Here is a 24,895-nt window from a genome sequence, read left to right on the forward strand (position 1 = left end):
TATCTCAGTATCCCATAGCACTATCCCCCCACCCTTATCAGCTGGTTTGATAATGGTGAGGGGATTACAGGACAATGCCTTTAAGGCCAATTGTTCCTGTTTAGAGAAATTAGATCTAAATGTAATATGCTTAGTATTAAGTTGATCTATTTCGCGCAAGACTTGGTCCTCAAACATAAGCACTTCATCTGGCATAGCCATACGTTGGGGACAAAAAGAAGATTTTTTCTTTAACCCACTAATGTTCAATTCACGGGCATCATTATAATCAGCGAAGAAAATCTTCAATCTGATTTTCCGTAAAAATTGTAGCAACTCGGTTTTAGTATCAACCGGATTCTGTACTACCGTGGGAACAAAGGATAAACCCTTTTGAAGTATTCTCATTTCCACATCAGATAAAGAGTGTTTGGATAAATTATATACTGGCATCAACTGCATATTAGTATGATTATCACTCACATCAATGTGCTCTAACGCCTCTACACCCTGTGCCATGTCCTGAATAACCCTTGTTCCTGATTCTGTTGCATGGGTGTACGCCATCCTCCTCTGTATCCTCGTCCCCTGTTCCCTCCTCTGTCTAAAAAAGGGGGGGGTTATTATTTGCTCTTGGATACTGATAGTATGGTTGGTAAGTCGAATATGGTTGAAAGAATGGTCCTGTCCCCAGATCGGAATCTGAGGAGGATTCTGAAAAGGTAACAAATTTAGTACGTGATCTCCCTCGAAATTGTAGATTTAGGCTACTAGGATTGTTATTCTTGAAAAAATCTTCCTTCAAGTAAGGATATACCCACTCCAATTTAAAGTTTTTTATATCTTTCACCACTTTGGACGTTTTCAAATTTACTGTGTGAGTCTTGAAGTCTATCAAGGTTTTCTCTATAGCTTCTAACAATGCTTTAGCATCTACTATGGTGGTTTCTCCCCCAATCTCTTCCTCTAGTTTCTTAATTTCTTTTAGTTCCTCCTCGCTGATTCTCAGTGCCGTCAGGTGGAAATCTTCACCACCACCTCTACTACCTTTCAAATGTGGAGATCTCCATATGAGCAAGTTTACTATTTAGACAACAATGTGAGAGGGAACAGAGAGTATTACTGGACAATAGTGAATACCCACAACAAAATAGCAGGGATTTATGGAGGGCCATACTTGTACAAACAAGCACTCACAAAAGTGTAAGACCATTACTATTCACAAACTACACTTCTAAATTAACCACAGTCTCAAAGACAACACAGCAGTTGTAAAAATGTTTTCCAGTCCATTCTTGGAGTAAGTCTAGAACCACTCACATGTACTGCAACATATTGCCTTTAAATTTAATGGTGACAGGGACTTAAAAAACACCCTATTGTAAATAATGTAAATAATTACATTATTTTGATTTTTAATGTAGATATATGCAATTGAATTTACTGTTAAATGGTTATTTTACATTTAAATGGATACATTTTATTGGATGTATGACGTTACAACGCATGCTATTACAATGCATACCTTTACAACGCATTTTTTACAACCCAACATCCACTACAACGCATTCCATTACAACGCAGGACACTACAACGCATTTTTAAAAACTACCTTTACAACGCATTCCATTACAACGCATACTACCTTTACAACGCATACCATTACAACGCATAATATTACATTGCATTTAAGGTAAGTATTGGATAGTATAGGGGTAAAAAGTACTATTCTTACTCCAGGGGGTGCAACAGTAGGGTAAGTGTTGGATAGTATAGGGGTAAAAATTACTATTCTAACTCCAGGGGGTGCAACAGTAGGGCAAGTGTTGGATAGTATAGGGGTAAAAATTACTATTTCTAACTCCAGGGGGTGCAACAGTAGGGCAAGTGTTGGATAGTATAGGGGTAAAAATTACTATTCTAACTCCAGGGGGTGCAACAGTAGGGCAAGTGTTGGATAGTATAGGGGTAAAAATTACTATTCTAACTCCAGGGGGTGCAACAGTAGGGTAAGTGTTGGATAGTATAGGGGTAAAAATTACTATTCTAACTCCAGGGGGTGCAACAGTAGGGCAAGTGTTGGATAGTATAGGGGTAAAAATTACTATTCTAACTCCAGGGGGTGCAACAGTAGGGCAAGTGTTGGATAGTATAGGGGTAAAAATTACTATTCTAACTCCAGGGGGTGCAACAGTAGGGCAAGTGTTGGATAGTATAGGGGTAAAAATTACTATTCTAACTCCAGGGGGTGCAACAGTAGGGCAAGTGTTGGATAGTATAGGGGTAAAAATTACTATTCTAACTCCAGGGGGTGCAACAGTAGGGTAAGTGTTGGATAGTATAGGGGTAAAAATTACTATTCTAACTCCAGGGTGTGCAACAGTAGGGCAAGTGTTGGATAGTATAGGGGTACAAATTACTATACTAACTCCAGGGGGTGCAACAGTAGGGCAAGTGTTGGATAGTATAGGGGTAAAAATTACTATTCTAACTCCAGGGGGTGCAACAGTAGGGCAAGTGTTGGATAGTATAGGGTTAAAATTACTATTCTAACTCCAGGGGGTGCAACAGTAGGGTAAGTGTTGGATAGTGTAGGGGTTTTAATGTAATATTATGCGTTGTAATGGTATGCGTTGTAAAGGTAGTATGCGTTGTAATGGAATGCGTTGTAAAGGTAGTTTTTAAAAATGCGTTGTAGTGTCCTGCGTTGTAATGGAATGCGTTGTAGTGGATGTTGCGTTGTAAAAAATGCGTTGTAAGTGTAGTGCGTTGTAAAAGTTGCGTTGTAAAGGTTGTATACCCATTTTATTCATAACCAAAAAATAAGGCACTTTAACATAAATGTTTAAACTTTTGCTACAAAAATAGAATTATTTTAAATTCATTCAAAACATATATACTTATATTTTACTAAATAATAATACAATTTTTAAAATGATAATGACACTGGAAAAAATGTATAAATTAAATAATATACTTTAATGATTTAATTATTTTATGAACAGTTAGTTTGTTATAACATTTTATTTTATTAGTTCTAGATTAACAATAGTTATTTATTTAATTTACATTTTTATTTTTCATTAAAACTTGTTTTTAATATATATATATTTTTTGAATAATTGCTAGTTATTACTTTTCCCAATACTTTATTATAGGGACTTTTCGGCACCGGTGGTGGTGGTGATGTGTCCGCTTACAAGTGAAAAGTTACCAGAACTAACTTTACACTTGAAAATTAAGTCTTAGATAGCTCCTCCCTGTACATCTATGGCTTAAGGAGATGGAGACTTGTAGGTCTGTACTAAGGTGTACATCTACATTTGGAAACGTTTACCAGCAGAAAAGGTGTAGATTTACACCTAGCTATTTGCATAATTGTATATGTGAGTAAATCTACATGTGTAAATGAATATCTGTAAATATAGCCCCAAGTGTCAGAGTTCATATGTATTGAAGAGTGGTGACTTTTACAGTGTAAATGTTCACAATCTATGAGATTATTATTTATTGTATGTGCAGTAGTATATAACACTGATGCATTTATACTGCTCTCTTGTGTATTATCATGAGGTTAACTGTGCACAGATTAAAGCTTGAATTTGTGTAGATGCTTTAAATCATGTGTTACTCAGGACAAACAGCCAAATTTATGTCCACAATGGCTGAGGTATTTACCATACCCAGTAATTACCATTACCCATGGGTGAGGTATTTACAGCACCTGGTGAGTACCATTACCCAGTGGTGAAGTACCTAAAGAGTGGGGCAGATATCTCCTTATTGAAATGTTTTACTTGAATTGAGGTATAACATGGAATTGATAATTAACATATTTCAACATCAAATATAGTGAGGTAGGAACTCATTGAGGGTTGCGGCAGTCAGACATTTTACTGAACTAAGGGACTTAGATAGAACTGTTGGATGTACAGATACTCATCTAAGACCTCATGGATGGTGAAGATTGTGCTTTGCTCATGTTGCTAAATTTATTTGTGGCTCTTACCAGGGTGGATCACAATATTTCGATTGAAAGAATGAAGAAGTTGATGTAGATGGCTGGGGAAGGAGATACATTTGTTCAGTCCTTTTTAGGGGATGGACTAGTCAGAACTTGTTTAGGAGATACATCATTCGTCCAAGAAAAGGTCATGTTTGGGTACCTTCAGGGCTCTTGGCTATCCTGTACCTTACTTATCATATATAAAACACATGCACGAACTACTATAAGCATCAAAAGCCAAATTCCACAGCTATACCAAGGTCTACTGAATAGTGCTCTGTATTTTTAAATATTTAGTGAATGCAAGGAAAAAGTGATGGACTTCTCCCTACGGTATAGGTAAAATTATTGTGCTAGGGAGCTTTCGTAATGCTTACCCCTAGTGCAACACCAACATGCTTCTTCCTCCTCACTTCTTACAGAATGATCCCAGCCTCTCTGCTTGAATAGTTTAAAAATAATACTGTACCAAATATGCACTTATTAATTTACTTTCCTATTTTCACTTACAAGAATTCCAAAGGCTGACCTTCACTGAGAGAGAATTCATAATTCTTACAATCCAATTTTGAGAGATGTTTGCAAGTAGAAGGGAACTTTTGAGGTAAAGCACTGCCTTTTCAACTGACTATTGCAAACATGTAGGCAGAGCAAGATTACGTGTTCAAAGGCCTATTTACAAATGCTTCACTCGTAAGTCCATGGCTACCTGTCATAATGTCAGCAACATACAGAGGCGAACGAGGGTTGTAGGTGGAGGCATCCCTGCAATAAATGTGTTTTTCAAATTGTGAACACCTCTGCAGATGCCCTTGCACTCAACATTGTAAAACAAAACACATTTTTAAAGCAAGCACCAGCAAATTAAAGCAGTCTCTGTGATTTAATGTATAAGTACTGAAACTCTTAATTAAAAAGTGAATCTAAGGAAAATAGAAATAATGGAGAATGGAATGCCTCAATTAATCTCAGCCACTGACAGTTACTTGGTGCATTTTCCAGTCCATCTACTATTGATCACAATGCAACCTCAGGCAGAATCTAGCCATATGCAAATTAGTCTTGCTATTGCTACAATGAGACAGTCCAATCTGACCTACCAGGCTATGTCCCCAATACAAGTTAACAGTTGGCCATTCAGAATGGACTATTCCCTTTGGCTCAGGAGCAAGGCTGATTGACACATAGATGATCTGTGTCTGAAATGACATAGTTGGTTAAAGTGATGTACGAGAGTGGGACTTGAATGATTGCAATTGGCTGAATCATTTTGCAAGTATTCCATCCACATCAATTGTGTGTTTTTAAGTCAAGTCAAATAACATTATTATGGCAGACTTGTGCCATAAAAGTAAACAATGAAAAGTAGCACGAAGTGTAATTTACTAAACATTAAAACCCATTACGCAATACAATTGATATAAAAAAATTCTATAAATAGATGTTTCACTATGAAATAAACACAGACACAAGATACAGAAATTGGACCAATTCATAAGCGTGTTGAGGGTCATGATTGCAAGGCGTACAATAATTCTCACAGATATCACCAACAATAAGAATTAAGACACTAAAGTGCAAAAATACAATTAAGTGCATAAAACATCAGACTGCCTCATATACAAAATAGCCTCAGGTACATACTAAGAAGAAGTAGCCTTCTTCTGAGAAACCACATGGGACCCAAAAATTTGGCAACTGCGTGAGAATCTGATTTAAGTTTTCATAATGCAGTACTATGACTACACGTACCCAGCTGCTAGCAAAGAGGCTTGATCCATTCTTGAAGCAGGCCAGCATAAGCTGGACAGGCAAACAAGACATAGGCTATGGTTTTGACAGCATTATTGCAAACAGGAAACAGAGCAGAGTTATCATCAGATGCCCACTTACAGGTAGAAGTTTTCAATGGAAGGGCACCCACCCTGAATTGAAAGTAGAGTTTCCTGTCCAGTGGGACAGAATTACAGTCCCAATGGTGTTCCAGGACACTAATGCTTTTAAAATCAAGGAACTTTCCTAACAGCGTAGCTCTGGCAGCTATAGCAACATACAATGCATAAGCAAAACCAATATTTGAAAAACAGAACCATTTAAATGAGCCACCCAAAGATTTGGAGAGTAAAAGTTACATTTTTAAGACACAAGGTTGCGCTAGATACAGATCATTAGAATTTATAGAATCACCTAAATAAGCAAAAATAGCCAATCAAAATACAAAATGAATGAAAGAAAAAACTGTTTCTGATCTCCAGTGAGCCACATGATGAGGATCAAAGACATTTATTCCCACTGTCTTTAAAATCTCTGCTTTATAGGCGAGTTAAGGTTAAGCCAGTTATAGCTAATTCACTCAGGCATCTCCACTTAGTAAGAATTAAATGAAGTAGCTGATTTAAAACACATTGCCACCTAAAGTGAGGATGATATGAATGTTTATTGGCTTACATGTACAAGTCAAACACATGTGAGAACCAGAGAATACGAAGAGCTTGCCTATAGGCATAAAATATTATAGGCAACCAATAAAACCTTTAGGTTTCACCAAAGTGAGAGTTGTGATCACTGTAGAGCAGTCAGAGTCTGTAAAATCTAATAGTGCATCAAATATTTATGGTTGATATTGTTGAATGCAGACCATGAATCAAATAAGACCAAATCGCAGACTTAACCCTACCTATATAATACGTTGGCCATTGAAGATCATGAGCAACACATAACAGGCTTTTGGCTTATGCATGGATAGCAAAGGGTCTGTGATAATTCTTTTACTAAAAATCCAATTGATTTCCTTTTCTTCTGTCATCTTTTTCCAAGATTGATTAAATTTAGCATAGAGGATTAACAATAGGAGAGATTGCAATATGAACTACTCACCCACGCATACAAGACATTACACAATGAAGGACCAGCGTACCTCAACCAACCTGTGACCTTTAACCAGCCCACCAGGACATTCAGATCCGGATCCCTTGCCCTGGCTACCACCTGTCTCATCTGCTGGATCTACAACAGAGGCCGCTCCTTCTCCCATCTGACGGCCAAGACCTGGAACGACCTCCTATTGCACATCAGAGCCTTATCATCACTCCAGAAATTAAGGAACGACCTCAATACTTGGATATTCAACCAATAGAACAGACAGCACTATCCAACAGTGACTAGAGACACTCAATTGTGAAGCAGCAGCGCTCTGCAAATCCTGATTGATTGATTAATAGAAACATTCATTCCTCTAGCATCTAGCTGTTAAGCCTAACTAAAACCCTGATACTGAGCCCCTACCATTGTGCCAATGCAGATAACATTGGTAGCTCCTAACATTTGGGTTCAATCAGTCGCCATAGGGTTAACGCAATACCTTCCACCATATTGATTGGTAAAACACATCAACTCTTCAGAAGTATATCGGAATATGTGCTGTATATTGAAAATTGACCTATTTGCCTGTTTTAAATAAAAAAATCCTATATTTATTCTTGATTGACTTTTCAAACATTTGCAAATCAAACATTCAACACATATAAATCAACTATGCTGAAAAATCCCTAACACAAATTAATTGTAAAGAGTTTTTTACCACTTCCTTGGCCAGATCCAATGCTGGGTCATTTACATCATTTTCTAGGTTGTTCTAAAACACAAAAAGTCAAACAATGAAAGCGATTATAAAGCACTTGGACTGCTAACAAGTATATAAGCATCAGAATATTGACAGTTTTCCCCGATCCACAAAAAGTGCACTAATAAGCTTAAAAGCATGCCTTGCATTTGGCCACATTCTTAACATTAATTGAACAGATGCAGAGAGTATCAGATAATGTGCAACTAGGAACCAAGCCTAGGCCAGGATAGAGCTGCAATGTTCCTCTCCTCACAAACATTGTTAGTGCAGTTATCATGCATTTTCTGTTTTTATGAAGGTGAGTAAGAGTTGAACAGACTTCAAAGCAATTGGGCCGACAGCCATGGAAATAGCATTTACATTGTGGTAATTAGCACATAGTGCATATACTATGTATTTTTTACCACACAAATATTTACCATGCATATGCCTTCACCACTCATGCCCTTGCCACTCAAGGTGAAGTACTTAAGGTAAGTATAAATGTTTGAGTGTACACACACACACACACACACACACACTCATTTCAGGTATAAGGTTTACAGTTCAGTAGGGTAAAGGCATGTGTGATAATTGGCATAAAGAAAAATGGCAAATGAACATATGACATGAGCAGAAATCTCATCGGACATGTGCATTATGAATTTAATGAATTTGCTTCATAACATCTGCATTGATGTGAGTGGCATATTCACATCACCTTGTTGCACCAGGCCTTGACTCCCATAAATATAGATGGCTAATCCTATCGCCACCACTGTGCAACAACAGTGACTGGCATCTGATTTCATGAATGCACCAATTCTTTACACTACAACATGAACTCCATCGGCCAGGTAGCTTAAAATGTGTTCTGTCAATGGCTCGCATGAATTGTATAAGGCCATTGTATTCAATGTTTTTTCATTGTCAAAGCTAAAATGAATATTATTATGTCCAAAGTGTACTGACGATCTGACTGAGGACTAATCTGATACTCTTTGATATACTGTTGATGAATATTGAAACTAATTGAAGCCTTTTATCATGTAGCTCTACACAGTTGTATTTGTTGCCCCTAGTGATGTCCTTTTTTAAACATGTTTTTATTGTAATTGGTAAAAAGGGGGTCATAGAAATTCCAGTGCATCATTAGTGGCACTCAATTACCCACCCAGTATCAATCATCCATCGAGATCCTACGATTAAGCCAGCTCCCCAAGTCCTCTGCAGGGAAGGCCTCCTGCCCCAGGTTCTGGGAAGAAGGTGCAGAGCTCCAGCTGGCAGATACACCTATGCCAGACTATCTAGCAGGTCCTGCCATAGTTCAAAATTTTGGTCAGCAATATTGTCTGTGTGTACTACCCGTGATCGCCTCTTCTCTGCCACACCCCATTCATGCACGTCCTCCACCCCCTTCTAAACCAGTGGCATAGCAGGTTGTATTCAGTGGATAGCCACTCGCCTATTAGAAAGTACCAGCCCCATGAGAGGAAACCAGTGATTTATCTTGGTACCGCATTTAGGCATCAGCATTATCTCACATATATAGTGACTGACAGAGGTTTCGACAGGCATCTGTGTGATGTCCCATAGAACCAATATGATCCCTCCTCAAAAGTCCCTATATTTTGCTACAATCATATGCCATTTGGAAAAAGGTCGCCTGAGGAAAACCACATCACCGATAGAGGGGTGCACCCAAAAGAGAATTGACACCTCTAGACCTGTAATGACTCTACCTATATTAAGCTAGTAGAAGGCCCCTGGGGTGTATGCCACCTGTATCCCCAGGTAGCGGAAGTGATCTCTCTCACCTGATCTCCGTCAGTGGAAGTTGGATGGTTAAGCATGTCCCAGGGCAGCCAGGGGAAACAGCGTAGCTTTCTCTTTATTGACCTACAGGCCAGACACTGCTCTGAATTTTTTCATAATCCATAGCAACACCCCACATTATCCCTCCAGATGCGAGATGTAGATGTGCGTGTCATCTGCATAGAGAAAGACGATGTGAGCAATGCCAAAACCTTAATCCCACACCCGATCGTATTGAGGCGGTGCCAAATCACCAGTGGCTCCTTCACCAGGACGGAGAGGAGCGGTGACAGAGGGCATCCCTATCTTGTGCCTCTTTCAATTGAGAAGCTCTCCAACATCACATGTCCAGGGCATACCTGCGCGACTGTACGAGCATAGAGCAGTCTCTTTCAAGACATAAAGATCTGTCGCAGCCCCAATCGTAGGAGAACTTCCAAGAGGTCCTCCCAATTGAGCGTATAAAAGGCTTTCTCAATCTCTAAAGGGATCAGCCCTGCCTCAAGTTCCCCTTCGGCGATCAAATGCAACAGATACGAAAGCCTCCACATGCATATCTGGGTGCCCCTCCCCGACATAAAGCCACATTGATCACTGAGCACCAGGTGAGTGACCACACTCCCCAGCTTGGTCGCAAGAGCCTTTGCGAGTATTTTTCCATTGACACCCAGCATAGACCAGGGTCTACATGAGCCAGGGTCCAAGGGGTCCTTACCTTGCATGGGGGGCATAACTATCTGGGCCTCTTGCATTGTTGGTGGCAGCAATCCACACCACCATGCCTCCTGAAGTGTTTCCAGCAGGTGGGGGAGGAGTATTCTTGAATACTCTTGGTAATATTCTACCAGGAACCCATCCGGGCCTGGAACCTGCAGCATGCCATCTCCTGGACCACTTCCTGCAACTCCTAAACCAGGATCTCACCCTCCATACTTTCTACATGCTCCACTGTAGATGATCTAAGAACCACTAGGCCTCTACCTGTCAGCCAACCCCCATCTCATTATAAACTGCAGTGAGATGATCTTGCAGTAGGAGATTGACTCTGACCTGCAACGCCACCATGGTGCTCTCCTGGAGCCTGAGCGAGAGAAGCGCCAGGGGTGGCCACTTCCTCTTAAGTAGCTGTTGCAGACGCTGTCCCGATTAATCACCCTGCTTATGTAATAGTAGATGTTAATTGCAACTAACTAGCTAGTCCAGCCAATCCCAGGTCTCCCCCACATCCCTCTTGGCTGTCAGCAGTGCATCTCTCCATTCCCCCATTATAGGGGCATTTGATGGAGGGTCACCAGCTGCTACTCTTTCTCAACCAGCTGTGGCTCCAAGCAGTGTCTAGTGCTGCTAATAAGAGACAAGCACCCCACCAGTTCACCGCTTTCAAAGTATCCCACTCCAACCTTCTGCATATCGCTGTAACCCAATTGGTTTCAAAATAGCCGACTGACACTGCTCTAAGTTCCTTGCAGAAATGGCCAACCTCGAGTGCTTCAGGCCACAGGCACCAAAGTGCTACCCTGGGTTTGTCACCACATATCCTCAACTCCAAGAGAAGCAGGGCATGGTCAGAGAGAAATCTGCCCATTATTTGAAAGTCCGTTATTTAACTGGCCTCCGACACCAAGAACCTTTCGAGCTGACTATATGCATTGTGAGCTGGTAATTAGCATGTGTATTCTATGGACTTAGGGTTTGTTATGCGCCAGACATTTAGGCAGCCCATGCGTTCCATCACACCCCTCAATGTGGCAATCATAAAGGGCTTTGTACCAAGTCTCGGGAGTTGTCTGTCCTGATTGCCATCAAGCACACAGTTGAAATCCTCCCCCCACACCAGGGGGTCCCAGTGTAAGGGAGGCGTTCCCTCTTTATGTCAAGTTAGAATGTCCTGCCAATCATGTAAGGCACATACACATTCAGTAGACACACTTCTCTCCCATCTAGAAAACCATGCAGTAATAGATATCTACCTTAGATATCTGCCGTAAAGCTCCAGACCCAGAAAGGGATCTGAGGGGCAACCCATATTAAAACTCTGTGGGAATAATTAGAATACATTTCAGGGTACAATTGCCCTCTCTACTTCTTTTTTATCTTCTGAGCCTCACTTTCCATTAGGTGATTCTCCTTCAACAGTGCCATGTGGACACCCTGATGCCACAGATATGTTTACACCCTACATCGCTTAACATTGGAGTTGAGCCCCAACACATTCTATGTCACTACCTTAAAACGGTTAGCCACAGGCCTCTCACGAGGTCGTTTTCTAAACCCCAATAAACTTTGCGTAGGAGTCAAAAAGACTATTATTTATTTCTGCATCCCTCATTGCATTATCCACCTGACGTCACCTGAGGCTTGAGCCGGGCTTTAACAACCGACTCTGCCGAAGGAGGACTATTCCTTAGCGCCAGGACACCTACGGGTAACAGATGCGCTTTATAAACTCTATAACATAACATACCATAACATGATGTATTGATGGTTTTAAATTAAGCTGAATACTATTATCCTGTTTTCCTTTTAACAATTAAACTTGGGTGTACGTTCCTTACTTATATGAGACTTCACTCTTACTTTCCTTCAACACTGAGATAAGACATGGGGGTAGTTTATTGAATGCATGGCCTGTTCATTTTTACCATGTGACCAGTATTGTAGAATTTTAATTGTAAAATATCAGGAATTGTGGAAGACACCTAGTACTATTCAAATTATATTTCTCTTATATAATGCTTTTGTCTCAACACTTGTGATGTCTTCATATTTGTTAAATAAAATCATTCCAGAAGCTTTCGGTCTTTGTGTTTGTGGTTCCATAGTGGAAAGTAATGTTAAGAACCACAGGAATGCTGACTAAGGCATAACATGCTACTACAGCATACATGTGATCTGCTCAGTCTAATAAGTGCGATTGGATGTTTTTGCATTGAGTGACAGAAGCACAGTCAATACTAAAATACTGAATTGCTTTGCAGATTTGAAGCACTGGATAATGCATTTGTTCTCCTCATTAACATTTTATTGCATTTGAATTTCAAGATTTCCTTTTTATAACTAGATGACATTTATAATATATGTTCTCCTGAAAAAAGCTATCTCATGATATTTTGGCTACACATCTCTTGAACTGAAGTGAGTTTGTTGATGCATCAGTGTTTGGTGAATATGTTTAGGAGCTTCAGAGAGAAGGAACTGTTACTACTTTTTCTAATTTCAAGGCTGTCTTTTTTTTCATTTTCTACATGCACATTGAAGGTACGTTGGAACATGAATTAAGTTCACAACAGGGTGAAGGGTGAAACGCAATGTTGAATGTTTACTAATCTTCTGCATCAAAGCAGAAACAATTTGCAAGCTTCCTTAAGACATTTTACCATTATATTAAAAACGATTTTACTGTTATTTGAAGCACAAAGGAGACATGTGACCATATATACTGGGCTGCAATGGAGAAAATGCATATGTCGGATGCACACAAAACTAGCACCAAACTTATTTTACAAAGTTTGCTTTTGAAAATGTCCCCTTATTCTCAAAAGTGACTCAGCTGTGCATCAAAAAGAGTACATAATATGGATTACTGTTAAATCTAATATTTAATTGCAGTACATTATAACTTCTTCAATTCTAAACACTGAGTTTCTTTTAATGTTCTGATCTCTAAACCTCTACATTTGTAGCGTACATTATGCCATATCATGGCGTGCTTTGTTGACACAATAATATCATTTTATGCCAACAAACTGGCTTTCAAGTCTAGTGGGGATATTTCCCACTGTTTGATTTATTCTGTAGTTTCTGCAGCAAGTATGGTAACACACTGACCTACCATAGCAGTATTTGGCATTCAGCTACTTGGCAGGGCTCCATTCCTGGTTCATCCATCCTTAATAAGTGAATGACTGATAGCCTAACTGCATTTATGTGGCTCACAGTAAAAGGTTACATGTGCTTTCTTGATTTTCTCAGTTGATATAAGTAAGACTTGTGAACAATGGGTGTGACCTACTCTATGCAAAAGACACTCTCAGATTCATAAGTTATACCTGGATATTTCACAAAATGTTCAACTGCAATCAACATTGCTTCCGGATGATGGAGGGAAAAGGCGTAATTGAATGTTGTTCACAGGCTACATGTTGCTTATAGTATAGATGATAAGGGTAAGTGTTTGTAATTGGGTTTCTGGTTGGTAGATGTATGTACCATTTCCAAGCAGGAACCACAATCCAAGTCAGGGTAAGTCACAAAAACACCCCAAAGTAACCTGTGCTCACCCTCTGGTAGCTTGGCAAAGAGCAGTCAGGCTTAACTTAAAAGATAATGTGTAACGTATCTTAGCAACACTTTGAACAGTAAAATGGTGTAAACACCACACAAAAAGATTCCACAACAGGTTAAAAATAGCTCTTAATTTAATAAATAAAACAATACCAAAATGATAGAAATCCAATAAGTAGAACTTGAGATATGAATTTGTAAATAATAAACTGTAAAATAGTGCTTAGAAGCAATAAGCGCTTAAATGGGACATCTTATTGTGCCGGATCAGGAGAAATCAAGCATGAAGGCTGACTGAGAAGGAACATAGGCCGGATAGAGGGAACCCCTAAGGCCAGCTGAAAAAAAGTACCTTAATCCTTGTTGCATTAATGAAGGTGCAGGGTACAGCTGAGCAATGCAATGCAATGGTGTTCCCAGTGCAGTTGGGTTGATGCTTCGATTCTTTCCATGAAATGTCAAAAATGAGTCAGTTCTGAGGGCGATGTACCAGTTCTGAGATGTAGGGGTTCTGAAGGTGATGTGTTGTTTTTCTCCATGCAGTAGAGGTGATGCATGGATCGTCTTCACACAATGGCGGCAATGCGGTGGTTCTGAAGCGGCGGTTCTAAAGGTGATACTCTGATTCCAAGTGCAATGCATCAATACTTCTCTCGCATCAGCGGTGATGCGTTGATTCTGCTCTCAATGCATAGGTCCCACTGGAGCAAAAACATTAGGCCACTTGTGCAGGGCAGAGTCCAAATGCTATCGCAGGCTGGATTACTGTCTTTTATGCCCATGAGACTTCTGATCAGGAGGTCAGTAAGTTAGCCCTTGTACTCACTGTGGGTTCAAGTGATGCAGGTTCAGTCCTTCTCACCCAGATAAGAGAGAGCAATAGGCAGCTGGGCAACACATGGGTAGAAGTCCAGCGAACAGCAGTCCAACAGAGTGGTAGTCCTTTAGCAAAACAGCAGTTGTTCTTCCTGGCAGAGTGGTCACAGGTCCAGAAGTGTACTCAAGTCATTTTGTCAGAGTTCCAGTACTTATACCCAGTGGTGCCTTTGAATAGGGGAGACTTTAAAGAGAGTTGTTTTAAATGCACAGAGGTCCTCCTCTCCTGCCCAGACTCTAGACCCACTACAGGGGGGGTATGCAGTCCTTTGTGTGGGGACATGGCACATCCTATTCAGGTGTAAGTGTAAGGCTGGGCCCAGATCCTCCCGCCCATCTCCCAGGATTTCACATCAAGTCACACCTAAGTTCCCATTGTGTGTGGCTGTCCAGGGGGGAATAAACAAAGCTCAGCTGTTACCCTTCCCAGATGTGTCAGAAACTGGCAGGAAGCACCAAATGGACAAAGTATGAAAATGTCAACTTTATAAAAATGACATTTTCAGACTAACAATTTAGAATCCAACTCTATCATAAGTAATGATCTTAAATTGTGAGTCCAGAGACACCACATTCGAAAAGTGCAATTAGAAATTATACTTAAAAATGTATTAAGGTTAGCCCAATGTTATGCTATGGTAGAAATATGCCTTGCAGTAGTAAAAAAAATGATTTGGAGAGCTTATCACTACCAGGACATGCAAAACTTGAAATTGCATGTCCTACCTCTTAAACACATTGCATCCTGCCCTCTGGGTTGTGCAGGGCCTACCCCAGTGGTGGCATATGTATAAAAAGAGAAGGGTTTATGTCTGGCAAAATGTTTATCTTGGCAGGTCGAAATGGCAGTGTAAACTGCACACACAGGCCCTGCTGCCATAGTTAGATATATATTTAAGTGGATGGCACAAATAGGGCTGCAGGACGGCTAGAAGCATTTCATTTACAGGTCCTGGGCACATAGTTTGCACTTTGCAAGGGACTTATAAGTAACCAATATTACCATGCTTAGGGGAGAAAGCACAAGCACCTTAGCACTGGTTAGCAGCTGTACAGTGCACAAAATCCTAAAGCCAGAAAAAGTGAGGTTGAAAAAGTAGAGGAGATAGGAAAAAAGTTGAGGGGAAGACCAGCATAAGGCTGTCAACTCTAACAGAAATTACACTTTCTTTTGTAATGTAGATTTGAGTTTCTTTATCTTTCAACTGTAAAGTATTTTTCATAATATGTCTCCCCTTCAAACAGATTGTATACTTGTAGTGTAATATGACTAATTGGCGATGCATGGGTCCCTTGCTGTAGATAATGCACATATGATAGAAAATGAGACAAGTGCAGATGAAAGATACCGAACGTACACCTCATGTTCCTGTGAGTGATAAACACACATGTAGCCCAATACACCCGTTGAGGGGAGACATGAATAAAATGTGAATTGCACAAAAGATCTGGCCTCCCTCCTGCTCACCTTTGAGAGACCACAGAGTGGCAGGAAACTGTTTAGGATATGGAATTGCTACTAACAAATGTGCTGCTTACCACCTCCAACTGTTGTTTTTTATCTATAATTGGTTTAAAATATGTTGCAGGTGATGAAAGGAAACGGTCGTCAATGATGATAGCCAGTTGTAAATATGTTGTAAAAATCTGGATTTACTAGTATCATTGTGTGATGTTTAATTAAAAAAATGAATAGAACATTTTCAAAAAATAATTTGGCTCTTACCTCACATCATTTATGAAACAAGGGTTAGTTAGTGTACTTTTCAACATTAAGTCATCTGTTTTAAAATGTTCTAAAGGTTGTGGTGAAATCTTTTACACATATTTGTTATATTGTACAGCATCATTTTTGCATAGTAGTGAATGTGAAGGAGTAGTGGCATAACCCCCGCCTCAGGTCCTGACATTGAATTTTCTAAGTCTTAATGCAATTCTTTGAGAATAAGGCTGGGCGGGCATAACTGTAAAGCAATTGCTCCTGCCTCCTGCTAGTGTAAGTAACTAACAGCAGATAACTTTCATTCAAATGAAGGTTGGACAGCAAGAATGCACACAGAGAAGAATCATTATATAACCTTAACCACAGCAGTGTTTGTGTGAAAATGTGTTTGCCATTCCTTCACATCTCTTACTGTTGAGCGACAAGCACTGTTTACCTTTACCGCTGAACATGCACTCCACGAATATTCGCTACAGGAGTCTGGGAGGGCACTCCACAACAATTTCAATTAAAAATGGGTCTGTTGAAAGCCCAATCAGAATTCAGGATAGGAATGGGGCTGACCTTGCTTCACCCCATTCCAATCTGTCTTCTGATAGGGTGCTAGCTAAAAAACATCACCTCCCAAGCAGGTTTCTATCCTTAGAAATGCTGCACTGATTTGGACATGCATAGCCTGTCCATGGCTTATGCATGTTTAAGGGGAGCTCAAATGTAAAGCACCTCTCAGACATGCAGAATTCACAGTACTCTAATGATATGCCTTTCCCCTTGCTGCTGACCCTAAATACTGTCATTACAGAGACAACAGAAATAAAAGCACTCAAAGTGGCAAGTCTACCCGTTCATTTGTCTTCATTTTTGCTCCTTTAGCTGTGAGAAACAACTTCTCCATTAATTTATGTATGAGTTGGTGGGGCTGTGCTCTCTATGCCATAGCAGCCACTATTTTACACTTGTATTTTCTGAATAGAAAAAAGTAGTAAAGTTCCTCAAAAGTGTATGAGAACAATTACACGCATATCTTACTCTCAAAATAAATGCCTTTGTGAATAACCTGCTGAGTCTATTATTTCAGCAGAAAAAAGAAAAGTAGAACTATAATACAGTATGTACTATAGTGAACCCTAAACACACTACCCAAAGGCTGACCATATAATGTAAGCCTATGAAGATATTATACGCAGGAAGAATGTATACAACTGAATATTTTAACTTGACTAGGGTCAAAAGAAGCTTCGAGTTCCTCCAATTGCTATTCCAATCTAAAGAAAACTAAATTCCACTGTACTCCTTCCAAAAAGAATTTTGACGTGTTTCAGCCAATAAAATTAAGAGGCCTCGTCAGGACTAAGGAAGTAAAGGAGACTAGTGTTACAATGCCTAGCTCAGTGTTTGAATACCGCAGGTTCAAAATTCCACAGGTAAAAGCAGTTTGCCGGCATGTTTGTTTTGGTCAGTAAGGTAGAAAGATTTAGGAGACTATGAAGGGGAGAATAAATGATAGGGAGGAATACCGTCCCAGCTCCTTGTTTATCTAATTATTATTTTCTGTCATCGACTAGAGAAGAAGTCTACTAGGAAGGGAAAGCTGGAAATATGTATACATGACCACATGATTATCAGATAGTCATTGGAACATGCAGACAAAATGAATTATGAGAAATAGACAATGAAGATGTGGAAATACAATGGGAAGGAAAAAATACAGTAGATTCAGTTAGCTGTAAATTTGGGTTAAAATGAATGGATACAGTACACAGGACTGAAACTGACTAATGAGATTTAATAAGGGCTATTTGGTGATAAAGAACTTGTTGTATAGGAGTATCAATGATCTTGACACTGTCAATACTGAGATTGGTATGGAGAGTGACTGATAAGACATCGGTCATCAATATGTCAAGAAAGGAGATGAACAGAGTGAATGTTTTGGTCAGTGACAACAAATTGGTTAATGCATGCATGTTTTAAAGTGATGTATTTGGAAAAGATGAGGTCCATTTGCTCTTCATGGAGACAAAGATTGCCATAATTAAAGTGATGGAGATAGTGGTTCAGTATGTGAAAATTCAAAGGAAGAGAAAAGAGCCTGCAGTTGGGCTGAAAGAATACCTCCTAAGGAGGGTTATCTATGTGTGAATTGTGCTACAAAAATAAGTCAAAGTTTTGCTTTTTTAAAGTTTATTCTAAAACGAAGAGACTGATCTTGTTAATAAACAAATACTGGGAGCACAGGTTGCAGCATTAGTCAAATAGGTGAGAGATCAGGAGGCCCAGGGAACAAAAACCAGAAAAATCGGATATCACAGGGATGAAGAAAGGGGCTCTTTGCCTTAACAGGGGCAAAGCAGGCATACTCCTAAATGTAATTGGGGGAAGGGGGGATGGGGTTCTAACCAAAATAGAAATAGTATTTGTGAGGGTAGTGGGGGGGAGATATTGAAATACATATGTAATACTTTACTTGTTGATTAACATTGTATTCTCTTCTATGCCTAAAAACGGGGGGTGGTTGTAATTGTGACCTCTGTGTTGCCTGAATTAGAGTAGACTATTAACAAATTATTCTAATGGTGTTCCTTCTCTATGCCGCCATACAGCCCTCTTCTGACAAGCAGCAGACACAGAGGGGGCAGAGATTCATGCTTCCATGGTATTCAGCAAGTCTGTGGAAACGAGTTGAACACTATAAAGCTAGTCTTGCAGTTTCCTACTATCCACCACTTACCTTAAGTCCTTAGAGACCGCAGAGAGACTCTCAAAATAGGGGAAGATTATTCTTCACCATGAATGTACATCTAATAGTGTAATTTACTTTGCTGGTTAGTCAAAAAGATTGCCATGTTTTCCAGGACAAGGTTTTGACTTCACAGTGCAGTACAGTTAGTCATCTATGGGTAGCTAAGTGAGAAATGGGTAACAGAGGAGAGCAGTTTTATAGCAGCAACACTTACATCGATCCCCTATGATCTGTGAAGACCCAGTGAGAGAGGGTGAAGTAGATTATGCACAAATGCACTGCCAGGATAGAACGCATCAGCTCCCTGTTCTGGCAGTTGCATTTGTAGATCAAGCAGGCCATACACAAACTACACTATTTATCAGAAAAAATAACATGTGTATGAAAACAGACCAGGGTCTTAGATTAAGGACTACATTATGGATTTGACAAAAATGCACTTACCAAAGCTGGACCTACAGCATTAAGAAAATTACGAGTACATCCAGTACTTTCCTAAAAGACAATGTAAAATAAATTGTTACAAGAAATACCAAAAATGTCGACTTCATTTGCGTAAGACACTCTTTCAGCTTTCAAAAACTAAAGTGTTATTGTTTTAGCTACATACCTCTTACCTCTAACTTAAAGGGGACATGCAGCATTGTATGATCAATAATTGGCATGCAGATAATATAACAACAAGCTTTGGAAAAGCCAATAGGCCCCGCCTTTGGGACCTATTCGTTTTGCCAGTGGTTTTAGCACAGCTGTAGGGAATCCCTGATACTGTGCAGCATGGCTAAGGCAGAATTTAAAAAACAGGCTGTGATGCTGCAGCTCAAATTATTATACAGGTAAGCAGAAAACATGGGTGTGCCTACAAAATGAGAGTAGCCTTGTTTTTTTTCCCTTAACTTATCCAAGTTGGATTGCTAAAAAACAGACAAAATATGTGATAGCGTTTTTTGCTTTTAAAGTGGGTGGGGAAAATGTACATAGGGTGCAGTTGGGGGGCAGCAACACAGAACCATGGGTGAGTGGCAAAGCAAAGTAAACTGGTGAGAGAGAGAGCAACGTTGAAAGCAAGGGGAAAAGGATCATGGCACATGAGTAATGTGGAGAGAACCACATAAGGGTGAGCACATCACAGAGGGGATGAAGGGGACAAACACATTGGCGAGTACGACTAACATGAAGCATGGAGGAGAAAGTTAAGTATACTTAAGCACTCAATGCATTCTCATTGGGTTGCTCATTGCAAAAGCAGCTCCCTGAAGGTGAGCAGTAGAAGGGCACAAGCAAATTGACAGTGATTCAGGGGATGCATTTCTGGCAGCAGTGTTGCTGCTGGCGTGGGATTACATACCCCAGCAGCCCTCAGACAGAAGGAGGGTTGCCAGCTAACTTTCATACTTTAAAGCATTCTGGGACACCCGTGGCATGGGACGCGTTTCTGGACGCATTGTTGTTGCTGTGGTGGGACTACATCCCCCAGCAGCCCACACAGAGGAGGAAGGGCACCATCTAACTTTTGCACTCGAAATCTCTCTGTGACACCAGCTGCGCAGGAAACGTCTCCGCCTGACAGAGCTCGGAAGATGCTGGGCTGGGCCACCCCTCTTGGCTACGGCATCCAGTTTTGTCTGCTGTCCACCTAAATCTTCAAAATTAGCAAAATGAAGATGGATGTGCACTGTGCTAGCATCCCAGGTGAAGCATCAAACTGTATTACTACTTATTTATCTAATTTTATGAGTGTGATTGTAAGAGAAATTATTAGTACTGAAGAGCACATAGCTACAGTGCAAAACTCAATGGAATTTGTTTTAGAAACTCCTTCAATAAATTCTATTCTATATCTACCTGGCTGTGACTGAAAAGGTACCAACAAACCGAGGTGGTTGAAAACACTGCTAGTAGCTGTCTCGCAGTGACACAGAATTCCACATAGGAATGGACCAGTCATTTGATGTGCTATGGTTGATGAGTCAGACCAGGGTGGAGAGCTGGCCGAGGGCAAGAGTCCCTCTTTACAGCACAAATGTTTGATGGGGGATATAAGTTTAGGAGTTCTGAGACCACCGTCTTCGCAAATACGGCAAAGACTGTTCAGCCCCCATCTCCTAATCAAGTTAATTTTAACCTATCACCAGAGGCAACAGCATTTATAAATATTTTGAGGAATTTCAGCCCCTTGAGACCTCTCAAACAGAATCGTTGGAGAGTTTCATATATCAATTGGTTTGGACAAAGGACAGGTCTCACTAGCCAGCTTTTCACTGATCTAAATTTGATCTGTGGGGTATGCCGGGTAGGTAGGACCCCAAAGGCCGATATGGGTGATTGTGTTGTAATCTCCTAATGGGGTCAGGTATGTTCTTCACTGTCTCAGAGGGGCATAGCTGGTAAATACAAGGATTAGTGCCTTACCTCCGGGCTTCTTTTATAAAACTCCTGAGACAAGTGATTTTGCTAACAATCAGATGATTGATCAGAGGCAGAAACAATTTATCTCCCTATCAATTGTCTCTATTATGAATCGATTTGCTGGTCCGGAGTAATTGGATACAAATGATTGAGTGAGTCAGTGATCAACAAACTGACCATAGTTTGCTTGCTTTGAGCCTTAGGAATGAAGAAATGGAAAGGTTCATATGATCGTATTAGCCCCAATTAGGACACGTCAAGTCCTAAAGAATCACAAAAAGTTATCTACCAGAACACTGCTACTTGTGATCTAAGCAATTTGAATCAGTTACCTTCCAGCATCACTGAACCAATTCCTATAGCAACGCACAAGGTTATCTGTCAGATGACTGCTACTTGTCGTTAAAGCAATTTGAATACGTTAGCTTCCAGCACCACTGAACCAATTTATAACCATGATAAAAAGTTGAGACCTTTATTTTAGGAATGTAGCTGGTTTCAGGAACAAAATCCAGAACCATGATTGGCTTTCCTTCATTAAGGATTTTGGAATCCTGTGTTTCCAGGAAACATGGGCCACTGATGGTTACCACAATAATGGATATACCACTTTTTTACACCAGCAGTTGCCTCCCTGTCAGGGAGATCAAAGAATGATCTCATACCTTATATTACCACTCTGCTATCAGGAAACATTTTTTAAAAAAAGCTGAATTCATCTTAATTTAAAGTTGTTGGTCTTAAAATTGACATTAGTATACATTTCTGTATTTTTACTTAGTATAATGAAGTTTTAGAGAGGTGTGGCTCACTGGTTAGAGGCGGCCGACCCGTAAGCAGAGAATCGGCCAGGGACCAGGGTTCAATTCCCGACGCGGCAGGGTCGTGGACCAGGGTCAAAACGGACTCGATAATTCTCGCCTCGGTACCTACTCTAACCAGGAACACACTCGGCAACTCTGGGCATTAAGCTTGCCTCATCTCTAAAACGGCCCCCCACAGACGCCGGGGATGCCTGGTTTCACCTTGGAGATACCCAGAAAGGGACCATCTCACAGGGAAAAGCAGGACGGGTTCCCCAGCGGTCTTCAGCGCCAGGATACTCCATGGAGTCACAGTGCGCTTTACAAGTACACCCACATTTACACATTTACATTTACATTTACAAGTTTTGACTCTAGAGGGAGCTGTTGCGACTGATAGTATTGTAAACGAATTGGAAACACCTTGATCTGTGAAAGGTAGAAAAATTCTGGGGGCTTGGGAGGGGGTATTTAAATACACGCCTCTGTCCCTGCCCTGTCAGGGAAATATGTGACTATGTACATCTTCAGGGTCCATCTTAAGTCGGTCATGATGCGTATGACGAGCAGCTAAAAAGTGCATTTTTAAAATTTTGATTTGGCTTTTGCTAATGAGATCTCTGACATCAGGCTCCTTTTGAGTGCACTTTTATGAGTGGAGACTGTAGTTTGACAATTGATTTTTTCATAGTCACCTGTGCTTTTAGTTTTTTAATTATGATTTTTAGGAAAGATCTAAATGGTCTTAGCGATCACTATGCACAAAGTATAGATATTACTTGTCTGGATAACAAGGCAAAGACTAATAGTGTAGTTTGCACCAATGATATTGCGGTGGCTACATGAAATGGTATAAGGATTACATGGAGCAATGCCATTACTGAGGATTTTCATTGAAATTTAGCACTGGAAAATCGTGCTCAAGTGAATATATGCCTTGATGATAATGCTGTGAATGGGGATATTAAGAATGCTTTTATAGCAAATGCAAGGTTTGTTAAAGCCGGTCTAATGCGCAACCCAGTGAGATCGATTAGGAACCATAACGGATGGTTTGACTTCAAATGTACGAAAGCTCCAAAACAAGAAAAGGAGTAAGTAATGAAGGAGTATCATGTAGGTGGTCATATAAGATTGCATTGGCAAACAGAAAGTAATAAATTAAATCTGAGACCTGAACAGCATTAAGTAACACCAGCAGATGGATAGCTGTGCTTTTTGGCAAATTATCAATAATCCCTTTTTTAAAAGGTTCTGCTACTCCAACATTTGAAGTTGCCATACCTGGGTGACACACTTTTTAAGAGTATTCATGCCCAGAAAATCCATAGATGCTAAGGGAACAACACACCTTGTTTGTACATTAGAGCATTTTTTGCTTGCTATTAATAGATCACGCTGAGGAAAGGCCCCGGACTGAAATGGGTTTCCAGTTGATCTCTTTAAAAATAATTTAGAGTGGTGGGGGCCATTACTGACAAATGTTTTAGGAGTGATCGGCAGAATAGGTCAATTCGGATCTTGGTCCACCTCCCTGATTGTTCCAATTTTAAAAAAAGGAGACGGGAGAGCTCCAGCTTGCTATCAGCAAATTTCCTGTTAGACTTGCTATTAAAGGTGGCTGGGAAAATAATACTCGGAAGATTGGAGGATTGGACTAAGAAAAGTCTGTTATGTCAATGAATCATCATGGTTTTAGTAAGGTGGTGGTTACTGGGTGATCTTGCTGACCTCACTAGTAAATTTCTGCCACCTGGTAGCTGTTGCCGATGACCGTTCAGGTCTTAAGTTCGAGGCTCTCCTCCACCCACAGGCACCTGCCTGGGCCTCATCTCTGGTGGTCAAACGGGGAGTATGTCTGCTCTGCTGCTGCTCCCTGGCCTTTTTTTCTGCTTTCTGCTTTTTGCTCCGCTACTCTTTTTTCACCTTCCTTTCATCTATTATTGCATTTTTTCACTTTCTCTAATTTCTCCTCTTCTTTGCACCTTCTTTCCCTTTAGGTGCCCTTGCCGCTACTCGTACCCCCCAGCCCTGCCTCCCTCCAGTACCGTTTTCCCACTTCCCAGTTGTCCAGCCCTCCCAAAACACTGCTCGATGGCAGCTGCTGCATGGCCACTGAGCTGGCGCGCCAAAGGCAAACCCGTCTGCGCCTGTCTGAGCCAAGACCATGCCCATCACCACAGACCCTGGTCCTCGGACCATCCACCGCTGCCTCTTCAGCACCTTCCATATAAACCATGAAATTCCCTTATGGATGATATCATTCTTTAATCAAATCGATCCAGGGAGCCACCGATAGGTTGATAACCATATAATGGGGTCCGATAAAAAGCCTCTTTTTTGACAGTAAGTTAGAAGAGCTATAATTGAGCTTCACTTCTTTGTTGTCTATAGGGTTGTCTGCTGAGGCTGCTATCTTTGCATTGCTGCACAAAAGTTAAAATCTGGTAAAAGAACTCCGGCCTCCCTGCTCCCTGCAATCATGTTCCGGGTTAAGACTGCAACCACAACTCCGCCTGCCCCCACCCACCAGACCCGCCCGCAAAACCTGGACCCAACAGACTCAGCTGTATTCTGCTCAAAACACACTGCCTCCATAAACACGCGATGTGATCTGTGACCTGCTTGACTTCGTCTCCCCCGACATCTCCTT

General features: G+C 40.6%; 1 protein-coding gene across 4 annotated transcripts in view; it reads right to left on the bottom strand.

Annotated features, from left to right (window-relative positions):
- LOC146811142 (uncharacterized) overlaps window positions 1-24,895 on the bottom strand; it is a 442,239-nt gene that overhangs the window by 188,587 nt on the left and 228,757 nt on the right. For all 4 annotated transcript variants that reach the window (XM_085618206.1, XM_085618209.1, XM_085618207.1 and 1 more), the window contains 2 exons: window positions 19,475-19,525; window positions 7,566-7,619 (listed from right to left, as the gene is read on the bottom strand). In XM_085618206.1, coding sequence (XP_085474332.1) covers window positions 7,566-7,619; window positions 19,475-19,525 — 105 coding nt within the window. The remainder of the gene's footprint in view (window positions 1-7,565; window positions 7,620-19,474; window positions 19,526-24,895) is intronic.

The sequence above is a fragment of the Triturus cristatus genome, chromosome 7, assembly GCF_964204655.1.
Source record: "Triturus cristatus chromosome 7, aTriCri1.1, whole genome shotgun sequence".
In the NCBI taxonomy this organism is placed as follows: domain Eukaryota; kingdom Metazoa; phylum Chordata; class Amphibia; order Caudata; family Salamandridae; genus Triturus; species Triturus cristatus.